The sequence below is a fragment of the Centroberyx affinis genome, unplaced genomic scaffold, assembly GCF_046629955.1.
Source record: "Centroberyx affinis isolate AG114_WGS23_722 - 3 ecotype Tasmania unplaced genomic scaffold, CSIRO-AGI_Caff_v1 ptg005258l_1, whole genome shotgun sequence".
NCBI lineage: Eukaryota > Metazoa > Chordata > Actinopteri > Beryciformes > Berycidae > Centroberyx > Centroberyx affinis.
The window spans coordinates 86,486-113,907 of record NW_027282619.1 but is presented as its reverse complement, the minus strand read 5'-3'; the positions used below and the strand labels follow the sequence as shown (position 1 = coordinate 113,907).

At 42.5% G+C, this 27,422-nt stretch overlaps 1 protein-coding gene across 1 annotated transcript; it reads right to left on the bottom strand.

The window, feature by feature from the left end:
• Positions 1–52: 52 nt before the first annotated feature.
• LOC139667035 (uncharacterized) lies at positions 53–27,422 on the bottom strand. The gene is made up of 24 exons (XM_071546417.1): positions 27,334–27,422; positions 27,108–27,221; positions 26,897–27,010; positions 26,607–26,685; positions 26,235–26,460; positions 24,032–25,835; positions 23,741–23,914; positions 22,768–22,941; positions 22,306–22,479; positions 22,127–22,173; positions 21,068–21,607; positions 18,775–18,798; positions 17,793–17,895; positions 17,567–17,680; positions 17,342–17,458; positions 16,722–16,835; positions 14,233–14,311; positions 13,852–14,080; positions 11,784–13,587; positions 11,509–11,682; positions 7,345–7,518; positions 6,805–6,978; positions 6,536–6,582; positions 53–1,686 (listed from the first exon to the last, which is right to left on the bottom strand). The coding sequence occupies exons 1-24, from the start codon at positions 27,420–27,422 to the stop codon at positions 1,154–1,156; spliced, it is 7,221 nt and encodes a 2,406-aa protein (XP_071402518.1). The 3' UTR covers positions 53–1,153.

Genomic DNA, 27,422 nt, shown 5'->3' with positions numbered 1-27,422 from the left:
TAAATAAGATTACATGGGTTCCTACACCTGAAAATAGTGCCATGTCTACGGGGCCTATGAGCTGATGTTACAACAGGGATGGGAGAGAGACACATAGTGTAGCAGACAGCAAAGCAGTCTGCTACACAAAGCAGAAAGCAGAAAGATAGTTACAAGAAACCATAGCCAACCTTAGCTGTGTGTCCCTATTCTGTGGCCTGCCCTCAATTGACTCCCGCAGATAGACTCCCTAGTCTTTGTGCGCCTGGAGTCTTCGTGCACAGAGGCTGACTACAAGAGGCTGACACTACAGCTGACGCTGTAGAATGACTGTGCCAAAAAGAACCGGTTCACCAGAGGAGTTCAAGCTACTCCCAGCAATTAACAACTACTTGAACTGGCCTTCCCCAGCCAAGCACTTTGAAATTTAACTGCTTTCACCTAAACTAGTTTCAGCGAAACTACTCAGCACCAAACCAAACACTTTCAAATTAAACACAGATTTAACTAAAACAGAAAGATAGCACAGTTACAAACAAAGCACATTATTGTTTTGCACACATATCTATATAAGACCTCATGAATGATCAATCACCAATACTTAACACTCTTGAGATGTATACTCCCTTTTAGTTTGAAAATGTAGTCTAGAAATCCTACACTTGACCTCTAGAAACAGGGCAAAGAAAAGTCCAGTTTATTTCTACAATCTTCATCATAGCCTGTCTCAAAGGACTAAACCTAAACCTAACCCTAGTTGACCGAGATCTAACTGATCAACAATCAATCACAAGGCAAAATTATGCAATACAGTTTGTAAACACAAGGAAACAAAATTAAGCACAAGATCTAAACCATTATGTTGGAAAGTCATAACAGGCCGACCTAACCCACCGAGCTGAGCCGGGACGACCTACCACCAACCTTAGCCTCAGTGAAGAAGAGGACAAACTCCCAACAAAACCTCATTACAAAATGGAAGAAACCTTGGGCAAAGAAGAATAATGACTTGATTATTTCTGGTTAAATATCTAATTTATTTCATTTTCCAAATAAAATATCCATGTTCCTGTACATGTGTGATGTTAAAACCCAGTTCAGTTACCCAACACACAGAATACACTCTATTTACAGACTGATGGATCAGCAGGTGTCTTTGGATTCCCTCCTCTATCTAACACAGAGACACTGAGGAACCAGACCCAGACCCAAACCCAAACCCAGGGTAGAGTGGTTCAGTGAATGTGGAGTGGAAGGTGTGGATGTGGGTCAGTGTGTCAGAGGAAACTCTGTAGAAGGACAGAGAGCCAGCAGGCCAGTCCAGATACACTGCTACTCTGTCAGAGTCAGAGGAGGAGAGGGAATATATGTCTGTTGATCTGTCATTGTGCCAGACAGAGTAAATATAATCAGAGCAGTACAGACTCCAGGACTTTTCATTCCCTCCAAGCCAGCATTCAACACTGTTTCCTTTACTTCTGATTCCTCTGTAAGTCACTCCTATATAAACCCCTCCTTCCCACTCGACCTCCCAGTAACAGCGACCAGTCAGACCATTTCTACACAGCAGCTGATCCCAGAAGTCAAATCTCCCTGGGTGATCAGGATGTGGCTGCTCATCTCTCACCAGTGTCACCTTTCTGTTGTCTTCAGACAGGAAGAGGTTTCTGTTTGCTGTGTTTGGGTCCAGAGTGAGTTCACAGGCATCTGATGGAGAGAACAAGACACAATACAGCAGCAGCTTTTTAAATAATAGACCTGCTGTGTTTATTATTTGTTGATTTAACAGTTTGACTTTTATTACTTTTTTACTCACTTTTATACGAAGGCCTATTCATAGTTTTATTGATTCATTCTTTCATCTTTGTTTTTGTTTTATTGCTTTTATTGCCTCTTTTATTCTAAATATTTTGCTTTACTTATCCCTTGTGTTTTATTCAAATTGTTATTATTCATGTCTCTTATTTTTATGTGAAGCACTTTTTAACCCATTAATGACTAACAACTAATAATAGAATAATTTTTATAATTGATTTTTACTTGAGTCTATCTGGCCCCTAAGTGCAACAAAGTTTTTGAACATGTGATCATGGGAACCTATATTTACACTAGTGTTTTTGTGAAAACTGATACAATCAGAGAGCTCTTGTGACTACTAAAAATAGTATATTATATATATATTATATTATATATTATGTATATATTATATTATAATATTATATTATTATTAAGAAAAACCTGCGCTGTGGCCTCATACTTTGACTGATTTTAATAATTCCAACAGATTTGTGCTCAGTTTAGCTATTACTTTAAGTGCTGCAAAGGAAATGTTTAATTTCCACCACGGACATTAATGGGTTTTTTGTTTGCAAAAGAGCTATATAAATAAAGTTATTATTATCATTATTCTTATTATTATTGTTACATAATTTATTAACACTGTCATGATGAAACATTGTGTCAGCCATCCTCCTCAGAAGGATTTGAATGAATGGACGTCACATACTGCTGTGTAAATGAACTTTCCATCTGCAAGAGCCATTTATACAGAAACTAAATTACATTTAGACTTTATAGATTCTGTTATAGAGATGCTGACCATTCTGTGTTACTATTATTTTCTAACTAGTTTGGTGAAATATCTACAGTATATTCTACATGTATCTATATTGTTAATAATATTTTCACAAAATGCTTCATGCAAAATCTTAATTGTCTTAAATTATTGCTCCTCGCTCACTGGTTAATAATTATAGCAGAGAAATATCATCATGCTTATACTATTAGATACATCTAGATGCTAACACCTTCAGTCACTTTCTTATGACTGTAGCTTTCGGCCAGGAGAAGGTGGCGTCCAACTTTCCTTGGACGTTTCGACCCTGAACCACAACGTCCTCCAGTTGGCAGGTTGGCAGTGATGGCCAGTCACTGCCCATCTTCTCCTGGCTTCCAGCTCAACTCCTCCCGCCTGTTCCAGAGCCAACAAGAGGCTCTTTCCGCTGCCTCCCCCAACCTGCGAGCAGCTATCTTCCTCTCCCTTCCTGCTATTCCCAGAGCTGTGAGCGTCTTCCACACAGACTGCGCCGGGAAACCCCTGCAGCCAACCTCAACTGGAAATAGCCAGGCCTGCCACCCTTCGTCCCTACATTGTTGGACCAGGTCCTGGTACTTGGTGGCTTTCCTCTCCTCTTCGCATCCGTCTTCCCACGGGACCGTCAGTTCAACCAGGATGATCCTCTTCACCTCCTCAGACCATATGACCATGTCAGGCATCAGGGATGTTTGGATGACCTGGGGAAAGTGTAGTTTTCTTCCCAAGTCCACCCTCATCTCCCATGATTGTGCCGCCTGCAGGAGGCTCTTCTTGGTCTTCTTGGAGGAGGGTGGCTTCTCCCCCTCCCTGATGAACTGGATGGATGGGGCTGGTCTCACGTGGATCTGACGCTTTTTCCATCTCTCCTGCTTCAAGATGTCAGCCAGTGCTCTGAGGACGTTGTCATGACGCCATCTGTATCTCCCCTGACTGAAGTGCAGTCTTGAACCCCACCAGTATGTGCGCCAATGTGCCTCTCCCTCCACATAACTTTGGGTCCAGTGGGTACAGTGGGTCCTCCCTCATTCCCCACCTGTGCAGGTTTGTCAGTGTTGGAAGAGTGCCGTACACTGATCGGAGCAGGAAAGAGATGCGAAAGGGCTCCAGTCTCCAAAGTTCAGGCCACGTGATCTTCCACTTTGGCAGGTCCCACTTTGTCCAGGCTCCTTGTGATCCAAGTTCCATGGGCCTTGACCTTCACCCTTCCTCCTCCAGGTGTCGGACCTCGGCTTGGATCATGTCTCTCCTCTGCCTTGGGTCTGCTTTCCCCCATTGCTGGAAGTGGGTGGATCCGAGTCCTTGTCTCCCCATGCACGGGTTCCTGATGATGTCCTTCAACTTCAGCATGCTTTCTGCCTGTGCCACTGATATGTCAGCTGCCCACTTGCGTCCTTTTCATCGCTGGAGTCTCTGTACATCATCACAGCCCTGCACTTTGCCACCTTGAACTCTTCGACCACTGATGATAGGGGTAGCTGTAACTGTCCAGATCTGATGTGTAGCCCTACTGACGTGAAGCTTGGTGGAATTCCGAGCCACCTGCGGAGGTGTTTGTTCACTCGCCTCTCGACTCCTTCCACTGATGTCATAGGCACTTCATATATTGTCAGTAGCCACATGAGTCTTGGTAGCAGACCATGCTGGAAGAGCCAGGCCTTGAGCTTTCCTGGTAAGCCTGATCCCTCCATCTTTCTCAGCCACTCATCTGCCTGTTTCTCTGTCCTGGATATGTTGCTTCTGTCAGTGCGAGAGGCAGCATACCACTTCCCTAGGCATTTTATTGGGTTTTCCTCAATTGATGGTATAACCTCCCCCTGGACTTGGAGCTGGAACTTGCTAGTCACTTTCCCATTTCTGATCACCATGCTTCTTGATTTCCTTGGTTTGAACTTCATTCTTGCCCATATTGCCACATCATCAAGTGCCTTCAGGATCCACCTTGCTTGTACATGGGATGAAGTTGTTATGGTTAGGTCATCCATAAAGCCCCTTATTGGAGGTTGGCGGGTGCCGGACTCCATTATCGGCCCTCTGGTTCCTTCCCTGCTGCTGTTATGAGCAGATTCGTTCCCATGATAAACAAGATGGGGGAGATAGTGCAGCCCGTTACGATTCCCTTTTCCAGGTCCTGCCACTGGGTTGTGAAATCGGCAGTCTTGAACCATAACTTGAATTCTCCAAAGTAGCTTGTGATCATTCCCCTGATGTGGTGGGGGATATGGTAGTGTTCCATAGCTGCATTGATGAGGTCGTGAGGGATTGATCCATACGCGTTGGCCAAGTCGAGCCAGACATCTGTTAGATTGCCTTTGCTCTCCTTGGCCTCCCGGATCAGCTGGTTGAGGACACCCGTGTGTTCCAAACACCCAGAGAAGCCTGGGAGGTGGCCCTTCCGGATCAACGTACTTGTTCTTCACCATGTAGGTAGTCATCCTTTTGGCCAGGACAGAGAAGAAGATCTTGCCTTCGACGCTCAGGAGAGAAATGGTTCAGAACTGGCTAATCTCAGAGGAGTCCATTTCCTTCGGTACGAAACAGCCCTCTGCTCTTTTCCAGGACGATGGGATGATGCCTTTTGTCCATACCCTCCGCAAAAGTTTCCATAGCCTGCGGAGTAGCATCGGGCATCTCTTGTATACTTTATAAGGTATACCACTTGGTCCTGGGGCAGATGCTGATCGGGCTTTCTGTACAATGTCTTGGACTTCTCTCCATGTTGGTTCACTGGTGTCAAGCTCTTCCTCAGGAGTTTCAGTTCTGCCGACCTTCGGGTGTGCACTTAAAGCCTGGCCCCTAAGAGTGTCACTGTGGCTCTCTTTGAGGAACTCCTCCACAACTTCCTTAGGGCTGATCAGTCTCCCGGATCTTGCTTCTCCCAACAGAGTTTTGGTGAACCTGTATGGGTCTTTTATGAACTGAGCTCGCTTGGCCTCCTTCTCCTTCCTCAGTCTCCGAGACCTTTCTACCCTTCTCAGTCTGTACAGTTGCCCTCGAAGTCCACTGGTCAGATCTTTTATGCCCTCCTTTTCTTCAGCACTTGCTCTTTTGAACTGCTTATTGAGAGTCTTGATTTCCCTTCTCAGATGCAAGATCTCTCTCTCCCTCCTGTTGGGCCGTTTTCCACGTGTTCCGCCGGTGCCCTTCCTCTCCTCTGTGCCAAAGCGTTCTCTGGCCATATTGAAAAAGATTGTTGTCATGCTGTCAATTTTCCTCTTGGTTGTTCCTGCTAATGTGGCCTCTAGAACTCTGTCAAGGTCCTGGTCTAGTTGGTTCCATCCTGTGTTGTCATTCGCTGGGGGCCATTTCACTTTCTCTCTCGCAGGTTGGGTGCCTGGGGTGGCATTAGGAGAGTCCCTCCTGCGGCTTTAGGGTGGAACAGCTGCTGAGAGGTCTCCTGTGCTGTGGAGTGCTTCCTGACTGGAGTCCTCCTGCGTCTCCAAGTGTCTCCACTGTGCGCTGCATCTGTTTCTCCCCTCTTCCACATTTGGTCCTGGATTGATGTATCTTAAGTCCCTTTGCGTTCTTGCAAACCTTCCCGCAATGGCACTTGGCTTCTAACACTTCCCCTGTGAGTGTGGTTTGCGTGAGCCGCCTCATTATGTGTGTGTTTTCCGTGGCCGTTACCGTTGTGTCCGTCCCATTGTGTTTGTCCCGTTGAGTCTCTCATCCTCCCATTTAATTGTTCCACTCCGTACCTTTTGCTGGTTTTAATTTGATTTAGTGGAGAGAACAAGCTGTTGAACTTGGGAGCAAACAATTTAGATTTTTTTTTTGCAGTGCTTCATTGGAATAGTAAAAATAGTAAAATTAAGATCATGGAGTAAAAAATTATTTATGTTTTTTTGGTGGTTCAACAGTTAAAAGAAGCTTGCAACATACAGAGGAAACTGCAACTACACCATCTAAATACCTGAATGTATGCTTCTTTGTTTTCATGAATCAAACTAAATACACACTTACACTTCTTCAGACCTGGTTTCAACATCCGCACTCCACCATGGTCCACACTGTGGGGATAAACAAACTCAGACCAGCAGACTCTATTTGATGATGGAAACATGGGCAATAAATAACCTTCACTATGAATGATTTTCCAAACAACGTCACTCGTATCCAACATTAAACATTAAACAATATTCCTCAGCTTCTCAGTCTGACAGACAAAATGGCTGCCAACTCTAACCCCTCTATTAGACACTGCCTCTGCCTGGCAGCAAGCCTCTCCATACCTGAGAGTGTCCAGTCTCCAGTGCGGATCCTCCAGTCCAGCAGAGAGCAGCTTCACTCCTGAGGCTCCTGGATGATTGTAGCTCAGGTCCAGCTCTCTCAGATGAGAGGGGTTGGAGCTCAGAGCTGAGGCCAGAGAAGCACAGCCTTCCTCTGTGAGCAGACAGCCTGACAGCCTGCCCCCACACACACACACACACACACACACACACACACACACACACACACACACACACACACACACACGTACACTACAGGTACATGTTAGATTTCCTCATTAGTACACTACTGTGAAATTAATTTGGATAATGTTAAAATATTACAACTCCTCTGTTTTTGTTTATGAGGCGAAAATAGAGAGAAAACAGAAAAAAAGAAATCTAATCCGGGAAAGCAGTTCACATAACCTAGAAATTAGAGCTAAATGTTGGTAACACAGCAGAAAAATCCTACACAGGTTAGGTGTTTATTTCACTGACATTAACCTGCATGTAAATCAGGATTTAACTGGTCATGTGTTGAACAGGTTAAGGAATCCTGACCTGAGAGTCTCCAGTCTACAGCGTGGACTCCCCAGTCCAGCAGAGAGCAGCTTCACTCCTGAATCCTGCAGGTCATTGTTACTCAGGTCCAGCTCTCTCAGACTAGAGGACTGGGAGCTGAGAACTGAGGCCAGAGCTTCACAGCTTCTCTCTGACAGCTGACAGACACTCATCCTGAAGGACATGAAAAGATATGGAAATGTTATTCTCTTACATGTTAATGTTATGATTGTTTCTGTTTTTAGGCCACTGCTTTCATATTACTGCAACTAGTTTACAGTGTGCTTTGCATGGTGCTGTAGCTCACTGAGCTGAGTGTAACACTAACAATGTCAGGGATGCTGGTTTGATTCACACACATGGTACTGTAAGGAAACTTGGATAAATAATACACCAAATGGAATGTGCTATGCTATACTTTACAGAAAGCCATACAAAATAATTGCACATATATAAAGCAGATATAAAAGTTAGGAAACGCTTTCAAACCAAGTGGTCTTAAACAGTAAATAAAAACAAAAGGGGCAGGGAGAAATACATTAGACAAAAGCATGTCAATTAAAGTGATTTTTTGATATATAGGATTCTGTATGTGATATTATGTTTATATATCTGATATACATGTATGTTTGATATTTTTGAAGTGTTTTTTGCTCTATGTATTTGTTTTCTCCAAGGATCCAAGGAGGATCGAAACGTTGTCAACAGTAAACTTTTGTGGCATGGAAGTGCCACAGTGCAGGCGTTACTCCTTTTATGCATTGACACAGTTCTTCTGATAGCCTTGCACCTACGTGATGTGCGTATAACTACTCCTTCAAATTAAAGTGATTTTTACCAGTTGATTTAAAAGATGATACTGAATTTGCTAGCTTAAACCCCTCAGGAACATATTCCACAGAGTAGGGGCCCTGATGGCAAAAATGAAATCACCTTTAGAGTGGAGTCGAGAATGAGGGAAAGTCAGAAGGAGCCGAATATCTCAGCTTGCTCTCTGGCTCATAGGGAACTAAGAGCTCTGCAGTGTAACTTGGATCCAAAACTAGCCATGCTGTAAATGTGCTCAGTGAAATGGAAATGAAATGGAAACATACCCCCGGGGTGCCCGAGAGGGGGGGGGGGGGGCGTGAGCACCCCAATCGGATGGACACGACGGTATCAGACCCAGGCAACGAACAAACGACAATGAGCAAGCACTGTGCATGTGGCAAAATCTGCAAGAACGATCGCGGCTTGAAGATCCACCGAGCGAGGATGAAGTGGCCCAGAGTCACCCCATAGTGTCCGGAACCTCCAAGTGTTGCAAACTAATCCCTCTAACATCAAGGGCCCTATCTTACACCCAGCGCAAAGCGGCGCAAAGCGTAGCGCAAGTGTCATTGCTAGTTTCCGACCGACGCAGTTGTGATTTTCACGCCCAGCGCCCACGTTGTTTAAATAGCAAATGTACTTGTGCCCATCTTTGCGCCCATGGGCGTGTTGGTCTTAAAATGAGGTGTGGTCAGGCGCATTGTTGGCGCATTGCTATCTTGAGGCAGCGGAAAGCGATTGCACCATTGACCAACAAAAACCTGGCCTAAAGTCTGGCGCAGTATTTTCCTGCTATTTAATGGGCGCATTATTCAGATAGTAAGATGCGTCTCTCTCTCTCTCTCTCTCTCTCTCTCTCTCTCTCTCTCTCGCTCTCTCTCTCTCAGCGTTACCATGCAAAATAGAAAAATAGGATCATCTACTTTGTTCCGGATCAACATCACAGGCACGGCCATCCCAATCATCACAGAGAAGCCAGTCAAGAGCTTAGGCAAGGTTTTTGACAGCTCTCTGTCAACATCCATCCAGTCGACCTGCACCAAGTTGGATGGCTGGCTGAAATCCGTGGACAAGTCTGGCCTACCTGGGAAGTTCAAAGCCTGGGTGTATCAGCATGGTATTCTCCCCAGAATTCTGTGGCCCCTCCTCGTCTATACAGTTCTGATCTCGACAGTCGAGACCTTAGAGAGGAGGGTCAGCAACCACCTCAGGAGATGGCTGGGGCTGCCAAAGAGCCTCAACAGCATCGCACTCTACGGCCTTGCCTTGCCTTGCCTTGCCTTGCCTACGGACACAACAACAAACTGCAACTGCCCTTCAAATCCTTGGAGAAGGAGTTCAAGGTTACAAAAGCCAGAGAAGTGGTACAGTACAGGGACTCAAGTGATCCGAAGGTGGCTAAAGCAGGGATCCAAGTCAGAACTGGAAGGAAAGTTGTGCTGCTGGAGCTGACAGTCCCATGGGAAGATCACTTGGAAGAGGCCTTTAAAAGGAAGCTCTCCAAGTACACAGGACTGGTCAGCAACTGTCAGCAGGCTGGATGGAGGGTGAGGTGTTTCCCAGTGGAGGTTGGATGCAGGGGATTCGCAGCCAGTGCAGAGCCTTCAGTTATTTGTGCATCGAGGGATAGAGGAAGTGGAGGGCCATCCGCAATACCACCGATGCGGCAGAGAGGGCTTCAAGATGGCTGTGGCTCAAAAGAGGAGAGCCTTGGAGTCATAAGTAGCTAGCCAACTGGACACAAGCTGGGGTCTGATCAGCCCTGGCTGGGTCACCTGGAGGAGGGTGTATGATGTTGAAAGACCCGAAACAGCCGACGATTCCAGGAACATCACTAAAGATGTGTCCAGAGGCATCAGTAGATGTATGTACACAGTGAAATCTTAATGTTACAGTTTTTTTCAATTGCTAACCAGCATCGGCCAATACTGAAGCCACTTTTTCAAAACTCTTCATACAGTCTGCATTACCAACATGCATACAGTTAATCTCACCTCCAAAACTCACTCAAACCACCAAAACACTTCATACATGTCTCAAAATAAGCTCGTTCGACCATAACACTGGCAACAATTCTCACTCAGAAAGCATACATTGTCACTCATAACACACTGACCTAAAAAACACTAACAACAGGGAGCATTACATAAATGATTAACTTTTATCTTTGAAGTTTGAAAGATTTTTCACATAAATCAGTATTTCATTATAGAATAAGAATAACACCTTTTCACTTTATTGACTGTACTAAAGTATATGTAAAAAGAATGAATCAGAAATGTAGCAATTTACTTTAATATCCTTTATTTTTTCTATATCTTTGCATATAGTACGTAATTTACCTGTGAAAAAGATGAGAAAGTTGAAACAAAAAAAAACAATTTCCTGAAATTCCAGGACTGCAATAATGCAGTAATTACAAAAAAAAAAAACATCAACAACATGTATAGTTTTGTCTGTTTGGTAACGAGACTAAAAGCTTTCAGCTGTGTTTGGAATGATTATTATTTCATTTTATTGTAAATATTCTGCTAAGATTTTCTATATATGCTAAGATATTTCTATGTATATATATATATATGTATATATGTATATATATATATATATATATATATATATATATATATATATATATATATATATATATATATATATATATATATATATATATAGATATATGTATATATATATATATATGAAATTTGCCATCATTCTGTTTTGAATGTGTTTTTAACAGTTTTGAAAACAGTGTGTTAGCATTTGAAAAATGTGCTGCAAATATATAGTGTTTTGCAGGTGGTGGAGTATGAATGAGAAAAGAGTTCATGGATTTTGGAAAATGTGGTCATTGATGCATTTTGTGTGAAAGCAATGAAAAATGATTCACAGTTTGGTCCACACAGACTTCTGTTTTGCTGACTGTGTAAAGAGTTTTGACAATGTGACTTCAGTTTTGACCAATGCATGTTAGCAATTGAAAAAAAAATTATTTCAATATCTAACTGGTAACCAGCGGAGACACACTTGTGACAGTGGAGACAGGAATAAAGAGAGGTGCAATAATCTAAATGACAAGATATCAAAGCATGGATGACCTTCTCTAATTCATCCAGGTTAATGGCTGTGAATCTGGATCAGTATAAAACACATTCTGGAAAATTCCAAGATTTTCTTTTACTGAAAATACAAATGTATAATGGCTCTGAAATCTTTCTAACTTTACCCATTACACATTACCCATTACAGATTCAGGAATACTAACTTAACAGACACTGTTTTGAGAGCATGGACCTTGGTTTGGGAAATGTGTTAAATCAATGGAAAACAAACAAAAAAAATCTATATGGATCTTACCTGAGAGTTTCCAGTCTACAGTTTGGACTCCCCAGTCCAGCAGAGAGCAGCTTCACTCCTGAATCCTGCAGGTCGTTGTTACTCAGGTCCAGCTCTCTCAGACTAGAGGACTGGGAGCTGAGAACTGAGGCCAGAGCTTCACAGCTTCTCTCTGACAGCTTACAGCCACTCAGCCTGAGAAAGAATTATGATGAAGATAAACAAGAACTTTTTTTCTCTTCTGTATAAAAGGTCATATACTGTATATCAATATATCTAGTTATCTATGAACCTACAAAGATTTACAGGAGGCTTTCACCACTGGCAGCAGCCTCAGAAGAGCTTCCTCTGAAGCAGAGTATTTCTTCAGGTCAAACACGTCCAGCTCTTCTTCTAATGACAGTAAGATGAAGACCAGAGCCGACCACTGAGCAGGGGAGAGTTTGTCTGTGGAGAGACTTCCTGATCTCAGGTACTGTTGGATCTCCTCCACTAGAGAACGGTCATTCAGCTCATTCAGACAGTGGAACAGATTGATGCTTCTCTCTGGAGAGGGATTCTCCCTGATCTTCTGCTTGATGTACTGGACTGTTTCCTGATTGGTCTCTGACCTACTTCCTGTCTGTTTCAGCAGGCCTTGTAAGAGAGTCTGATTGGTCTGCAGTGAAAGGCCCAGGAGGAAGCGGAGGAACAAGTCCAGGTGTCCATTTGGACTCTGTAAGGCCTTGTCCACAGCACTCTGGTAGAGGTATTTTAGTTTAGATTTGTCTCTTAATAGTGTAGACCACCAGGATGGTGATTGTGGTTCTGACAGTTTATTGACACCAGTGTTGATGAATGACAGAGAGACATAAACAGCAGCCAAAAACTCCTGAATGCTCAGATGGACAAAGCAGAACACCTTGTCCTGGGTCAGCCCACGCTCCTCTTTAAAGATCTGTGTGAACACTCCTGAGTACACTGAGGCTGCTCTGATATCAATTCCACACTCTGTCAGCTCGGCTTCATAGAAGATCAGGTTGCCTTTCTCCAGCTGCTCAAAAGCCAGTTTTCCCAGAGATTTAATCATCTTTTTGCTGTCTGTATTCCAGAGTGGATCTGTTTCAGCTCTCCCATGATACTTGACATTTCCCTGAATGGACTCAACCACCAGGAAGTGGATGTACATCTCAGTCAGGGTCTTGGGCAGCTCTCCTGTCTCACTGGTTTTCAACACATGCTCCAGAACTGTAGCAGTGATCCAACAGAAGACTGGGATGTGGCACATGATGTGGAGACTTTGTGAAGTCGCGATGTGGGAGATGATTCTTCTGGCCTGCTCCTCATCTCTGAATCTCTTCCTGAAGTACTCCTCCTTCTGTGGGTCAGTGAAGCCTTTCACCTCTGTCACCATGTCAACACACTCAGGAGGGATCTGATTGGCTGCAGCAGGTCGTGTGGTTATCCAGAGGCGAGCAGAGGGAAGCAGTTTCCCCTTGATGAGGTTTGTCAGCAGCACATCCACTGAGGTTGACTCTGTAACATCAGTCAGGATCTCGTTGTTCTGGAAGTCTAGAGGAAGTCGACACTCATCCAGACCATCAAAGATGAACACAACCTGGAACTTGTCAAACCTGCAGATTCCTGCTTCTTTGGTCTCAGAAAAGAAGTGATGAAGAAGTTTCACCAAGCTGTACTTTTTCCCTTTCAGCAAATTCAGCTCTCGGAAAGCGAATGGAAATGTGAACTGTACATCCTGGTTGACTTTGTCTTCAGCCCAGTCCAGAGTGAACTTCTGTGTTAAGACTGTTTTCCCAATGCCAGCCACTCCCTTTGTCATCAATGTTCTGGTTGGTTTGTCTCTTCCAGGTAAGGGTTTAAAGATGTCTTTACATTTGATTGTTGTTTCTGGTCTCACTGGTTTCCTAGATGCTGTTTCAATCTGTCTGACCTCATGTTCATCACTGACCTCTCCACTCCCTCCCTCTGTGATGTAAAGCTCTGTGTAGATCTGATTCAGAAGTGTTGGGTTTCCTGCTTTAGCAATCCCCTCAAACACACACTGACACTTCTCCTTCAGATTAGATTTCAGTTCACGTTGACACACTGCAGCAAGAGTTTCTGAATGAACAACAAATAACACCAATCAATGGATGTTATATTAAATGTGAGAAATGTGAGCATTTCTTGGTGAATGTGTTATTTCACAACTGCACTGTGTGTGCAATTAAATGTGAAAGGCAACGTTTTTACCTTGCAATCTGGAATTGAAGAGATGTATTTAGAAATGTTTGTATTTACAGCAGTTAGGTTGGAAATGCAAACATTTCCATTTCCCCTCCATCTCCCCTTTCCATCATGTTAAACCTGTTAAAAGCCTCTTACTGCTCTGCAGAGAGTCAGCCAGCTCCTCCTGCTTCATTCTCCTCAGGAAGTGCAGTGTGATCTGTAGAAAAACCTCTCTGTTGCTCCTCCTCTGCTCTTCCTCCTCACCGTCCACCACCTCCTCATCCTCCCTCTGCCTCTCTAAGCATTCTGGGTAATCTGGACTCATAACCCTCTGGAACCTTTTCAGCTCGGTCTTCACAAAGGTGAGGATGTTCTCCTCAAGCAGCTGGAAAAGAAAACTATATAAATTAAACTTCCATACTAATCTCCGGACACACTAAAAGCCTACTGAAGTGTGTAGTATGGAGACTGGCCAGAATGGTTGTTTTTCAATTTGTTTGTAGCTGAATTAAAAGGTGTTGTTATTCATTTACACACCATAAATATGGAGTCCAGGTCTGTTTGATGCTCCTGGGCAGACGGACCACTAGAAACCTCTGACATGTCCTGGTGTACTCTGTGTAGAAAACATGATGTATTAGGTCATATAATTCCTCTCTCACACACACACACACACACACACACACACACACACACACACGCACACACACACACACAGGTGGTTAAAGGTGTTGTGTTCCTGCCCTGCTTCTGTTCAGACCAACGCCTTTAGGTCAAAATATTTCCCTCTACAACGGGGCACAAGACAGGGGTGTCCCCTCTCTCCTCTGCTATTTGTGCTTTCCATCGAGCCCCTGGCCATTGTCCTACACTCACTCTGTGACTTTCAGGGGGTATTTAGGGGAGAGAGGGAACATAAGGTCTCTTTATATGCAGACAACCTACTTCTGTATGTCAGTAATCCAACTGAATCGATTCCAAGTATGATGTCTGTGCTGAGGATGTTTGGTAGGATTTCTGGGTACAAGCTTAACTTATCTAAGAGTGAACCGTTTCCCATCAACAAAGTTGCCCAGAGTCTATCATACTCCCAGTTTCCATTCAAGTTGGTTGACAAGTCCTTCAGATATTTGGGTGTGTTCATGACTAGGTCTATCCTTGACTTGTTTAAGTTGAACTTCAAACCTCTATTTGACCATACCATCAATGATTTTGGCCTGTGGTCTCATCTCCCTTTATCCCTGGCAGGAAGAGTTAATGCTATAAAAATGAATATTCTCCCCAAATTTTTATTTATTTTTCAATGCATCCCCATTTTAATTAATAAGTCATTTTTTAGACAACTAGACAGAGAAATCACCTGTTTTATTTGGAATAAGAAACCCTGTAGAATTAGAAAGGACTATTAAAAAAGACCAAAACAGATCGGAGGCATGGGACTGCCTAATTTTCAGTATTATTACTGGGCCTGTAATGTGCGAGCTCTCTCTTTCTGGGGTCAGCCCTTTGAATCAAATGATCGACCTGCCTGGTTGCAAATTGAGCAGGCCTCATGTCATCCTACCTCTCCTGGTGCACTGTTACTCTCTTTCCTTCCTATGCCATCGGAATTTGCTAAAACTAATCCTGTTGTAAAACAGTCCCTTAAAATCTGGACTAAAATAAGACAGCATTTTGGATGGCATGGGAATTCTCTCCTTACTCCTCTGTGTGCAAACCACCATTTCCATCCCTCTCTATTAGATAGCTCCTTTCAATTATGGACTCGTAATGGCATTATAAAAATGAAAGATCTTTTTATTAATGGCACGTTTCCCTCTTTTGAATTACTGCGCAATAAATTAAATTGACCTCAAACCCATTTCTTTCTATTGTTACAAATTCGCAACTATATTAGATCCAATACAACTACCTTTCCTAGTGCACCTAATAGCACCCAGATGGAATCTTTGTTTTCTGTTGATCCTTCGTCTAGGGGGGTAATATCATATATCTATAACTATATGTCTGATCAACTAGATATATCCCTAGATTTTCTGAAATCCGCTTGGACTTGGGCATTGGCTTAACGGAGGAGCAATGGATAGAGGCACAGGAGGGTGTGCACTCTATATGTACCAGGCATGGTCTTATACAGTTCAGGGTGTTGCATCGTCTCCATCTTTCAAAGGTCAAGCTTTCTAAAATGTATCCTAATATAGATCCTTTGTGTGACTGTTGTGGGGTATTTCCTGCCTCACTGGGGCACATGTTCTGGCTATGCCCAAAGTTATCCAATTTTTGGAACTCTATATTTAAAACTCTGTCTGATATCCTGGGACACATAGTGTTGGCTGTATTTGGGGTACTGGGAGAGGACAGTCATCTTAGAGGACTCACTTCCACTGTGGCAAGGTTCATAACCCTTTTAGCACGCAGATTAATTCTATTGAACTAACAGGCACAGCCTCCCACTTACACTATGTTGATCAAAGATGTTATGCAACACCTTAAACTGGAACTCACTTTACGTGGTTCCATTGAGAAGTTCCATAAGACTTGGCAACCCTTCATTGATTATGTTGAGGCTAGGCAATAAACATCCTCTAACTCGTTGCTACAATAACTAGGTTATACCTTATGTAAGATGTCAATAATCACCATGTAAAGCAGCTTGGTACCTTGATTGATATTTATACTGTATACTGTATATGTTCTGTACATTTCCTATTTTTTTTATGTGTGTCTGTGTATGCAAACTCTGTACTGTTTTTGGAATATTTTGTATAATTTGTATACACTGCTTACTGTTTGTTTTTAAATAAAATACCAATAAACAGACGTTAAAAAAAAAAAAAGGTGTTGTGTTCCGTCATGATGAATCCTTGTAGAAACACAAGATGAATTCTGATTAATTTTGGATGTGATGTTTTGAAAGAGGAAAGTCAATCAACAGAGTATCAAGGATTGGACCAATTCTATATCTGATGACTGTGAATCTGACAATAGCAGACACATCTGTTTTATCAACAGTTTTAAATAATTACCTTTGATCAATATAGTGGTGGCTATCTGTGAACATAATAGGTTCGGCCGTTGACCTGTTACTCTTCATGGACACACAGCTGGGTACAGGGGAGTCTGGTCTCTCCTGCTGGATCCTGATAGACAGAGAGGAAGATCACCAGGGTGGGAAATTTATTTTTATCAAATGATTTCTCCTCTCACGTTATTTGCTCTCTAAACAAATTCCCCCTATCTGGTGCCTTAACTCTTGACCTACTCCCTCTTACATGATTGTTGTAGGATAACAGGAATATTGTAAAGGCACCAAGGCCCTGAGCTTTGCAATTGTTTATGTTGTTTGCTTGTAATTTTTGATGATCTAAGAACTGAACAATAATTAAGTAATGTTGCCAGTTTCTATGATCAATACTGAGAGCTGGATCAGTGGTAACAGTGGATCACAAGAATTTGAAACTGAAAAGAGCTGATGATCATTCGATCATCAAAAACTGCATGCGTCTCATACACAAAATGGACTTAGAATAAAAAAATAAAAAAATAAAAAAATAAAAAAATAAAAAAATAAAAACATATGATATTTGCTTGTAAATGGAATCAAGGAACAGGCCACAAATCTTATCTAGCTATTTTAAATTCTTACCTTTTCTCAGTAGAGTGTTGTCCATCTTTGAAGTTAATAGGTGGATACATAGACCGGTCGCTCTTCATGGACACACAGCTGGGTTCAGGGGTGTCTGGTCTCTCCTGCTGGACTGGGCTTCAACACAACAGAGACAGAGCTTTTACTCTGAATAATGATGTTGTCATGAAGACAATTTTACTCACTCTACTTACTCTTAGTAATGCTAACATGATAATGACTTACTTATTTATGGAAGCATGTTTATCTTTAAATTTTATAGGGTCCAACATAGACTGGTCACTCTTCATGGACACACAACTGGGTTCAGGGGACTCTGGTCTCTCCTGCTGGACTGGGCTTCAACACAACAGAGACAGAGCTTTTACTCTGAATAATGATGCCGTAATGATTTCACTGCTGAGCTCTGAGATGGAGAACAGTCATGGACAGTTAGAGATCCTCATCTTACCTCTTAGCTTTGGTCCGGCTGTCATGTTCCCCAGACAGAGTGGTTTTAGAGGGAGGGAGCCCCTCCTCTCTCTCCTCAGACAGACTCATAGTACAGCGAACACCTTTACACAAACACACTGGGCTGATTCATGACAACAAGGTTTCCATCACAGGATATATTATTTCAAGGGCTGATTCTTCCTGTCAGCACCATGTCACATATACAGAGTGTATGTAATACTCAGACCACCTGCCCTTTACATCAAATACATTGACCAGGTTCATCTAGAAAGGATTTTTGCCTCTGGGACAATTGAGACATGGACTGAGGGGGTTGAGTGAAAGTCAGTTTATTTTTTAATTAGCAGGGTGGCAGTTGCTCACTTCTGTGCATCAGCAGTGGAAGAAATGCACTTTAGTCAAGCTTATCGAAGCTGTCAAACTAGTTCTGAGAATTCCTGCATATTTCACCAATGAAATGAGTTGAGTTTACGATCTAACATGGCTCTGATTTTGGTTACCGCAAAAAGTAATATAGGTAAAACATTCTAAGACAATGTTTATTTTGTCCTCAATGTCAGAGATAAATGTTGAAAATGTATGGCCCAATGAATGAATATTTAGATCTGCAAACATCAAAACCAAAGGGAGTTGAGTTAAAAGAAGTGTACTTTAGTATTGGCAAGGTGCCAGTGTTTTGCTCACTTGGTGTATCAACAGTGGAAGAAATACACTTCAGTCTTCCACTAGACTCAAACTTCCACTAAAAAAGTACAGGTAAAGCATTCTTAGATAATGTCAATTTTACCCTCAATGTCAGACATTAATGTTGAAAATTATGGCACAATGAATTATAATGAATATTTAGATCTGCAAACATTGAAAGCACATTTTGAAAGCACCACCGTCTCATCCCAGTCTACTCTACACTCATCCAGTTACACAACACAATGTAGGATATTATTCATCAAACATTTATAATGATCCCAGGTGGGGTCTACCTGGTGAGCTCACATCCAGATCACATCAAAGAGACTTTCTAGCTTCATCTGTAGGGGAAACACTGAGAGAGAAGACGCTGCTTTTTCTCCTTCGTCAGTCCTGGGTGTTTGTGAACATTTGACCTGAGGGTGCGCTCACATACTCATAACATAAACATCAGTTCAACATCAAACCAGTCTAACCTGTATCCACAAATCAAGTCTGTGCAGAGAAATCCAAGAACAGGTAATGTAGTTCTACTGTCTGTCCACTAGATGGAGCATATTGACCAAATCAGACATTTTTCATAAAGAGACTAAGAACCAATGGAAACGTGAAGGACTTTTTGTAAAGACACTGTTATTTGTTCTCTTCTCTTTTTTTGTTTTTGGTGAATTAGTTTGTGATACAGTAGGCCTAGATACATCTCACTCTCACTGACTAGTGGTGTGTTTGTCCTCCATAGCAGCACAAGGACAGTGATGAAGCTGTCAGGAATCCTGACGGCTCATCTCTTTGAGCGCTCTCTTTCCCTCTCTCTCTTTCTCTCTCTCTCTCTGTTGTCTGTCTTGGTCTTGTTTTCCTCTCCCTGTTCCCTCTTGTCTCTGTTCCATGTTTTATGTTGTGTGTTTTTCAGATCCCAGTCCAGTTCTAGTCCATGCTCCAGTTGTTCATGTCTGCCTACTCACCTTCCCTTCTCCTGCATCACCTGGCTGTCACCTGTCTCTGCCCTTCCCAGCTGCACCTCATTCTCTCATTACTCCCTTACTGTATACCAGTCCATTTCCATTCCATCCATTGTTCTCTGCCAGATCGTTCTACCTGCCTAGTCACTCAATGTTTGTTTTCTTGTCTGCATGTATTTGATATCTGCCTGTTTTCCCAGCTGCCTCGTAGCCTCTAGTTTTCCTGGTACCTTAGATGTTTTGACCTTTCACCTCAGCCTGCCTGTTCCCATTAAAAACTGTTACCGTACTTCTGCCTAGATCCAACCCTGACAGAAGCTTTTAGTGAATTTAGCATGTAGACGGCTTTCTAACTGAATGTGTTTACATGTCATTAATATTCCAGTATCATTCTGGATTATTTTATTTAAGAGTTGGCACGTGTGAATGATGTTTTCATTTAGAAAAACCAGGATGAGCTGAAATCTGAATATTCACCAGCCGGTTTATGCTAATATTAGCTACCGTAACATCTTATCTAGTTCACTGTTGGTTTTTACTGTCAGCCGACCTGCACACATGCTGTAGTCAGCAGCATCCAGCAGAGGGCGTCCTCACTCCACACAAAAACCGAGAAAAAAAAAAAGAGAGAGAGAGAGAGAGAGAGAGAGAGAGAGAGAGAATTGCACTTGTATGTTGTGCCTCATTGTTGCAGGTAATTGTTGTTCTGTTTCAGTTTATATTGTGATTGCACTTACTTTATTTACTGTGGCTAGTATGTCAAAATAACTGGTTATATTTGCTTGTTGCCACATTATTATTTTTTTTTTTTTACTCAAAGCCCTTCTGTTCCAGTTTACAGATATGAAGTTACCCCATCTGTCCACTAGAGGGTGGTTGGACTGATGGTGGCACTATGGAGCATGATCAATACTTTCAAAAACAATATTGTTTCAGCCGTACAGGAAAAGTTTGTAAAGTCGATCTGTATTTTAAATAAGGATGGATAACGACAGTTCAACAATTGTGTAAAAGTGAATAAAATAAGGTCTTCAATGGGTTTCAAATAAAATATATTTGTTTACTTTAAGGAAACATTATTACACATTAAAGTCAACAAATAATGCTTGCTTGAAAAGAAGAAGATCAAACAATGTTCAGTTAACTTTATTTCTGCGAAACAATTGTAGAAAACAAGATAGATGTTTATCTTGGAGTGGAGAGATTAATTAAATACCAAATAAAACAAAAGTCCAAAGGGAAGATATTTTAACCTGTCAATCATCCAAAACATATTCTCAGATGAACAACAATAATTTGATTCTTTCTGGTTAAATATCTCATTTATTTCATTTTCCAAATAAAATGTCCATGTTCCTGTACATGTGTGATGTTAAAACCCTGTTCAGTTACCCAACACACTCTATTTACAGACTGATGGATCATGTTTGTTTACAGTGAAATGAGAGGTAAACTTATATAACAATACAAACATTACTAATATTCTGTGTGTGTGTGTGTGTGTGTGTGTGTGTGTGTGTGTGTGCGTGTGATCCTGTACAGAGTGAACTATCATTTCAGCAGCTGTCTTTGGTCAGCATGTGAGTGTTTCTCTACACAGCAGGAGACTCTCCCTCCTATATCTGACACAGAGCTACTGAGGAGTCAAACCTTAATCCTACCCCAAAACCGAACCCACACGCAGGGTAGAGTGGTTCAGTGAATGTGGAGTGGAAAGTGTGGATGTGGGTCAGTGTGTCAGAGGAAACTCTGTAGAAGGACAGAGAGCCAGCAGGCCAGTCCAGATACACTGCTACTCTGTCGGAATCAGAGGAGGAGAGGGAATATATGTCTGTTGATCTGTTATTGTGCAAGGTAGAGTAACCTTTACCAGAACAGATCAGACTCCAGGAGTTTTCATTCCCTCCAAGCCTGCAGTCATCACCCACTCCTCTCCTTCTGATTCCTCTGTAAGTCACTCCTATAAAAACCATTCCTTTCCACTCAACCTCCCAGTAACAGCGACCAGTCAGACCATTTCTACACAACAGCTGTTCCCAGTTTTCAAATCTCTCTGGGTGATCAGGATATGGCTGCTCCTCTCTCACCTCTGTCACCTTTCTGTTGTCTTCAGACAGGAAGAGCTTTCTGTTTGCTGTGTTTGGGTCCAGTGTGAGTTCACAAGCATCTGATGGAGAGAACAGAAGACACAATACAGCATCAACTTTTTTTTCTAACAGACCTGTGTGTTGTCAGTTTTCCAACGGATCAAACAGATTTGAATGAATGGACGTCACATACCGCTTTATAAATTAAGTTTCCATCTGTAAGAGCCATTTATACAGAAACTAAAATAGATTTAGACTTTAGACAATTCTGTATAACTATTTTATTTTGTTGGTGTAAGCTATATTCATCATTGTACTTGTTTAATTTAGTCGAGAGAAGAAGCTGTTGAACTATTGTTTTTCTTTTGCAGTGCCTTGTTGGATTTTATTCTTGTATAATTAAATAAACAGTAAAACTAAGATCATGTAAAGTAAAGAGTAAAGAATGTCTTTGTAGTTACGCATCAGCTATATGTTTCTTTGGAGGGTTCAACAGTTAAAACCAGTTTACAACATACAGAGGAAACTGCAACTACACCATCTAAATAACTGAAAGTGTGCTGCTTTGTTTTCATGAATCAAACTAAATACACACTTACACTTCCTCAGACCTGGTTTCAACATCCGCACTCCACCATGGTCCACACTGGGGGGATAAACAAAGTCAGACCAGCAGATTCTCTTTGATGGAAATGTGCAGTAAATACTATCCCTGTGGTTAGGGATGGCTATTTAATACCTCTACACTGCCTCTGCCTGGCAGCAATCCTCTCCATACCTGGGAGTGTCCAGTCTCCAGTGTGGATCCTCCAGTCCAGCAGAGAGCAGCTTCACTCCTGAGGCTCCTGGATGATTGTAGCTCAGGTCCAGCTCTCTCAAATGGGAGGGGTTGGAGCTCAGAGCTGAGGCCAGAGAAGCACAGCCTTCCTCTGTGAGCAGACAGCCTGACAGCCTACACACGCACGCACACACACACACACACACACACACACACACACACAAAGAGATTTTCTCATTAGTACATTCTAGGAAATTGGAAAGTGTATAATAATAAAAATCTAATCCGCGAAAGCAGTATACATAACTTAGAAAGTAGAGCTAAATGTTGGTATCACAACTGCTTTGAGAATCCCATGAACAGAAAAATCCTACACAGGTTAGGTGTTTATTTACTGACTATAATCTGCATATAAAACAGGATTTAACTGGTCATGTGTTGAACAGGTTGAGGAATCCTGACCTGAGAGTCTCCAGTCTACAGTGTGAACTCCCCAGTCCAGCAGAGAGCAGCTTCACTCCTGAATCCTGCAGGTCGTTGTTACTCAGGTCCAGCTCTCTCAGACTAGAGGACTGGGAGCTGAGAACTGAGGCCAGAGCTTCACAGCTTCTCTCTGACAGCTGACACACACTCAGCCTCAATGGACATGAAAAGATATGGAAATGTTATTCTCTTATATGTTAATGTCATGATTGTCTGTGTTTTTTGGGCACTGCTTTCGTATTACTACAACTAATGATAAACTTTATTTATGTTCCCCTTATCTAAAAGCAGAGTTTACAGTGTGGTTTGCATGGTGCTGTAGCTCACTGAGTTGAGTGTAGCATTGACAATACCAGGGATGCTGGTTTGATTCCCACTGGAGTCACCCATGATAACAATATAGCCTACGCACCCATGCTACTGTAAGGTGATTTGGATAAATAATCCACCAAAGGGCATATATTATACTATACAGAAAGCCATAACTCATTGAAAAACTACAGACCTACTTCTAAATTACACCGTTTTTCTAATGTTCTGGAAAAGATTGTAGTAGAGCACCTGGTTGCATTTCTATGCAAGAATGGTCTGTTTGAGAGCTGTCAGTCTGGTTTTAGAGCACATCATACCGAGACTGCTCTACTCAAAGTGTTGAATGACTTACTTTTAGCTGCTGATGCTGGGAAATCTTCTGTTTTATTTGTATTAGATCTTAGCCCGGCTTTTGACACAGTTTTATTCCTATTTACATGACAGGTCTTTTACTGTAGCCATTGGGGCTTCAAGATCTTCATGTGCAAAGATGAATTGTGAGCTCCCTCAGGGGTCTGTCCTTGGACCACTCTAGGCCATTTCATTTGCAAGCACAAGCATTTTTTTTGAGAGCATGGACCTTAGTTTGGAGAAATGTGTCAAATCAATTTGAAAAAAAAAAAAAGTAAATGGATCTTACTTGAGAGTCTCCAGTCTACAGTGTGGACTCCCCAGTCCAGCAGAGAGCAGCTTCACTCCTGAATACTGCAGGTTGTTGTTACTCAGGTCCAGCTCTCTCAGACTAGAGGACTGGGAGCTGAGAACTGAGGCCAGAGCTTCACAGCTTCTCTCTGACAGATTACAGTCACTCAGCCTGAAGAAGAGTTAGTGATGAAGATAAACAATAACTTTTGTTTGAAAATACATATTTTTTCTCTGGTGTAGAAAAGATCATGATATATTTAATATATACATTTATCTATGAACCTACAAAGATTTATTGGAGGCTTTGACCACTGGCAGCAGCCTCAGAAGAGCCTCCTCTGAAGCAGAGTATTTCTTCAGGTCAAACACATCCTGCTCTTTTTCTGATGACAGTAACATGAAGACCAGAGCCGACCACTGAGCAGGGGAGAGTTTGTCTGTGGGGAGACTTCCATATCTCAGGTACCGTTGGATCTCCTCCACTAGAGAACGGTCATTCAGCTCATTCAGACAGTGGAACAGATTGATGCTTTTCTCTGGAGAGGGATTCTCCCTGATCTTCTGCTTGATGTACTGGACTGTTTCCTGATTGGTCTCTGACCTACTTCCTGTCTGTGTCAGCAGACCTCGTAGGAGAGTCTGATTGGTCTCCAGTGAAAGACCCAGAAGGAAGCGGAGGAACAAGTCCAGGTGTCCATTTGGACTCTGTAAGGCCTTGTCCACAGCACTCTGGTAGATATGTGTTAGCTCATATGTGTCTCTTAATAGTGTAGACCGCATGGATGTTGATTGTGGTTCTGACAGTAGATTGACACCAGTGTTGATGAATGTCAGAGAGACATAAACAGCAGCCAGAAACTCCTGAATGCTCAGATGGACAAAGCAGAACACCTTGTCCTGGTTCAGCCCACACTCCTCTTTAAAGATCTGTGTGAACACTCCTGAGTACACTGAGGCTGCTCTGATATCAATGCCACACTCTGTCAGCTCGGCTTCATAGAAGATCAGGTTGCCTTTCTCCAGCTGCTCAAAAGCCAGTTTTCCCAGAGATTTAATAATCTTCCTGCTCTCTGTAGCCCAGAGTGGATCTGTTTCAGCTCTCCCATGATACTTCACATTCCCCTGGATGGACTGAACCACCAGGAAGTGGATGTACATCTCAGTCAGGGTCTTGGGCAGGTCTCCTCTCTCACTGGTTTCCAACACATGGTCCAGAACTGTAGCAGTGATCCAGCAGAAGACTGGGATGTGGCACATGATGTGGAGGCTTCGTGAAGTCTTGATGTGGGAGATGATTCTTCTGGCCTGCTCCTCATCTCTGAATCTCTTCCTGAAGTACTCCTCCTTCTGTGGGTCAGTGAACCCTCTCACCTCTGTCACCATGTCAACACACTCAGGAGGGATCTGATTGGCTGCTGCAGGTCGTGTGGTTATCCAGAGGCGAGCAGAGGGAAGCAGTTTCCCCTTGATGAGGTTTGTCAGCAGCACATCCACTGAGGTCGACTCTGTAACATCAGTCAGGATCTCGTTGTTCTGGAAGTCTAGAGGAAGTCGACACTCATCCAGACCGTCAAAGATGAACACAACCTGGAACTTGTCAAACCTGCAGATTCCTGCTTCTTTGGTCTCAGTAAAGAAGTGATGAAGAAGTTCCACCAAGCTGTACTTTTTCCCTTTCAGCAGATTCAGCTCTCGGAAAGTAAATGGAAATGTGAACTGTACATCCTGGTTGGCATTGTCTTCAGCCCAGTCCAGAGTGAACTTCTGTGTTAAGACTGTTTTCCCAATGCCAGCCATTCCCTTTGTCATCAATGTTCTGGTTGGTTTATGTCTTCCAGGTAAAGGTTTAAAGATGTCTTCACATTTGATTGTTGTTTCTGGTCTCACTGGTTTCCTGGATGCTGTTTCAATCTGTCTGACCTCATGTTCATCATTGACCTCTCCACTCCCTCCCTCTGTGATGTAAAGCTCTGTGTAGATCTGATTCAGAAGTGTTGGGTTTCCTGCTTTAGCAATCCCCTCAAACACACACTGAAACTTCTCCTTCAGATTGGATTTGAGTTTATGTTGGCAGCAAGGAGCAAGAGTTTCTGAATGAACAACAAATAACATCAATCAGTGGATGTTATTTTAAATGTGAGAGATCCAAATATTTCCTGTTAAATGTGTTAATTTCACAACTCCATGGAATCTATTTAACTCATTACTGATGGGTGTAAAAACAGTCCCTGTGTGCAGCTAAATGTGAAAAGCAACTTTTGATGTGTGTGTATAAATCACTGTGTGCAGAATTTTACACCCACATTAACAAATCAATAATTTCACCAGTTCATCCATGGGGATTATGCTCATTTACCATCCAATCTGGAATTGAAGAGATGTAGTTTTAGAAATGTTTGTATTTACAGCAGTTTGTAAATGCAAACAGTTTCATTTTCCCTCCATTTCCCCTTTCCATCATGTTAAACCTGTTAAAAGCGTCTTACTGCTTTGCAGAGAGTCAGCCAGCTCCTCCTGCTTCATTCTCCTCAGGAAGTGTAGTGTGATCTGCAGAAAAGCCTCTCTGCTGCTCCTCCTCTGCTCTTCCTCCTCACTGTCCACCCCCTCCTCATCCTCCGTCTGCCTCTCTAAGCATTCTGGGTAATCTGAACTCAGAATCCTCTGGAACTTTTGCAGCTCATTCTTCACAAAGCTGACGATGTTCTCCTCAAGCAGCTAGAACAGCATAATATATGAATTAAACTTCCACACTAAAAGCCAACTGGTCTAAAGAGTGTAGCATGGAGACTATTATGGTCAGAATGGTTGTTTTTCAGTTTGTTTGTAGCTGAAGTAAAAGGTGTTGTTGTACATTTACACACCATAAATATGGAGGCCAAGTCTATTTGATGTTCCTGGGCAGAGTGACCACTGGAAACCTCTGACCTCTCCTGGTGGACTCTGTGGAGAAAACATGATGTAGGTCATATACACACACAAACACACAGGTGGATATAGGTGTTATGTTCCGTCATGATGAATCCACATTATTGGATGTGATGTTTTGAAAGTAGTTGTAATCTCTATGAAGGGCTGAACCAATTCTATATCTGATGACTGTGAATCTGAACAGCAAACCCATCTGTTTTTATCATCAGTTTCAAATAATTACCTTGGATCATTATAGTGGTATCCATCTTTGAACGTAATAGGTGGCTCCATAGACCAGTCACTCTTCATGGATACACAGCTGGGTTCAGGGGAGTCTGGTCTCTCCTGCTGGATCCTGATAGAAACATATAATGATCACAGTAAAGGTGTCTGTGTCTTTATGAAGAAGACAATTTTATATTCTTATTAATGATAACATGATAATGACTTACTTAATTTCGGAAGGATGTTTATCTTTAAATTTTATAGGGTCCAACATAGACTGGTCACTCTTCATGGACACACAGCTGGGTTCAGGGGAGTCTGGTCTCTCCTGCTGGACTGGGCTTCAACACAACAGAGACAGAGCTTTTACTCTGAATAATGATGCTGTAATGATTTCACTGCTGAGCTCTGAGATGGAGAACAGTCATGGACAGTTAGAGATCCTCATCTTACCTCTTAGCTTTGGTCCGGCTGTCATGTTCCCCAGACAGAGTGGTTTTAGAGGGAGGGAGCCCCTCCTCTCTCTCCTCAGACAGACTCAT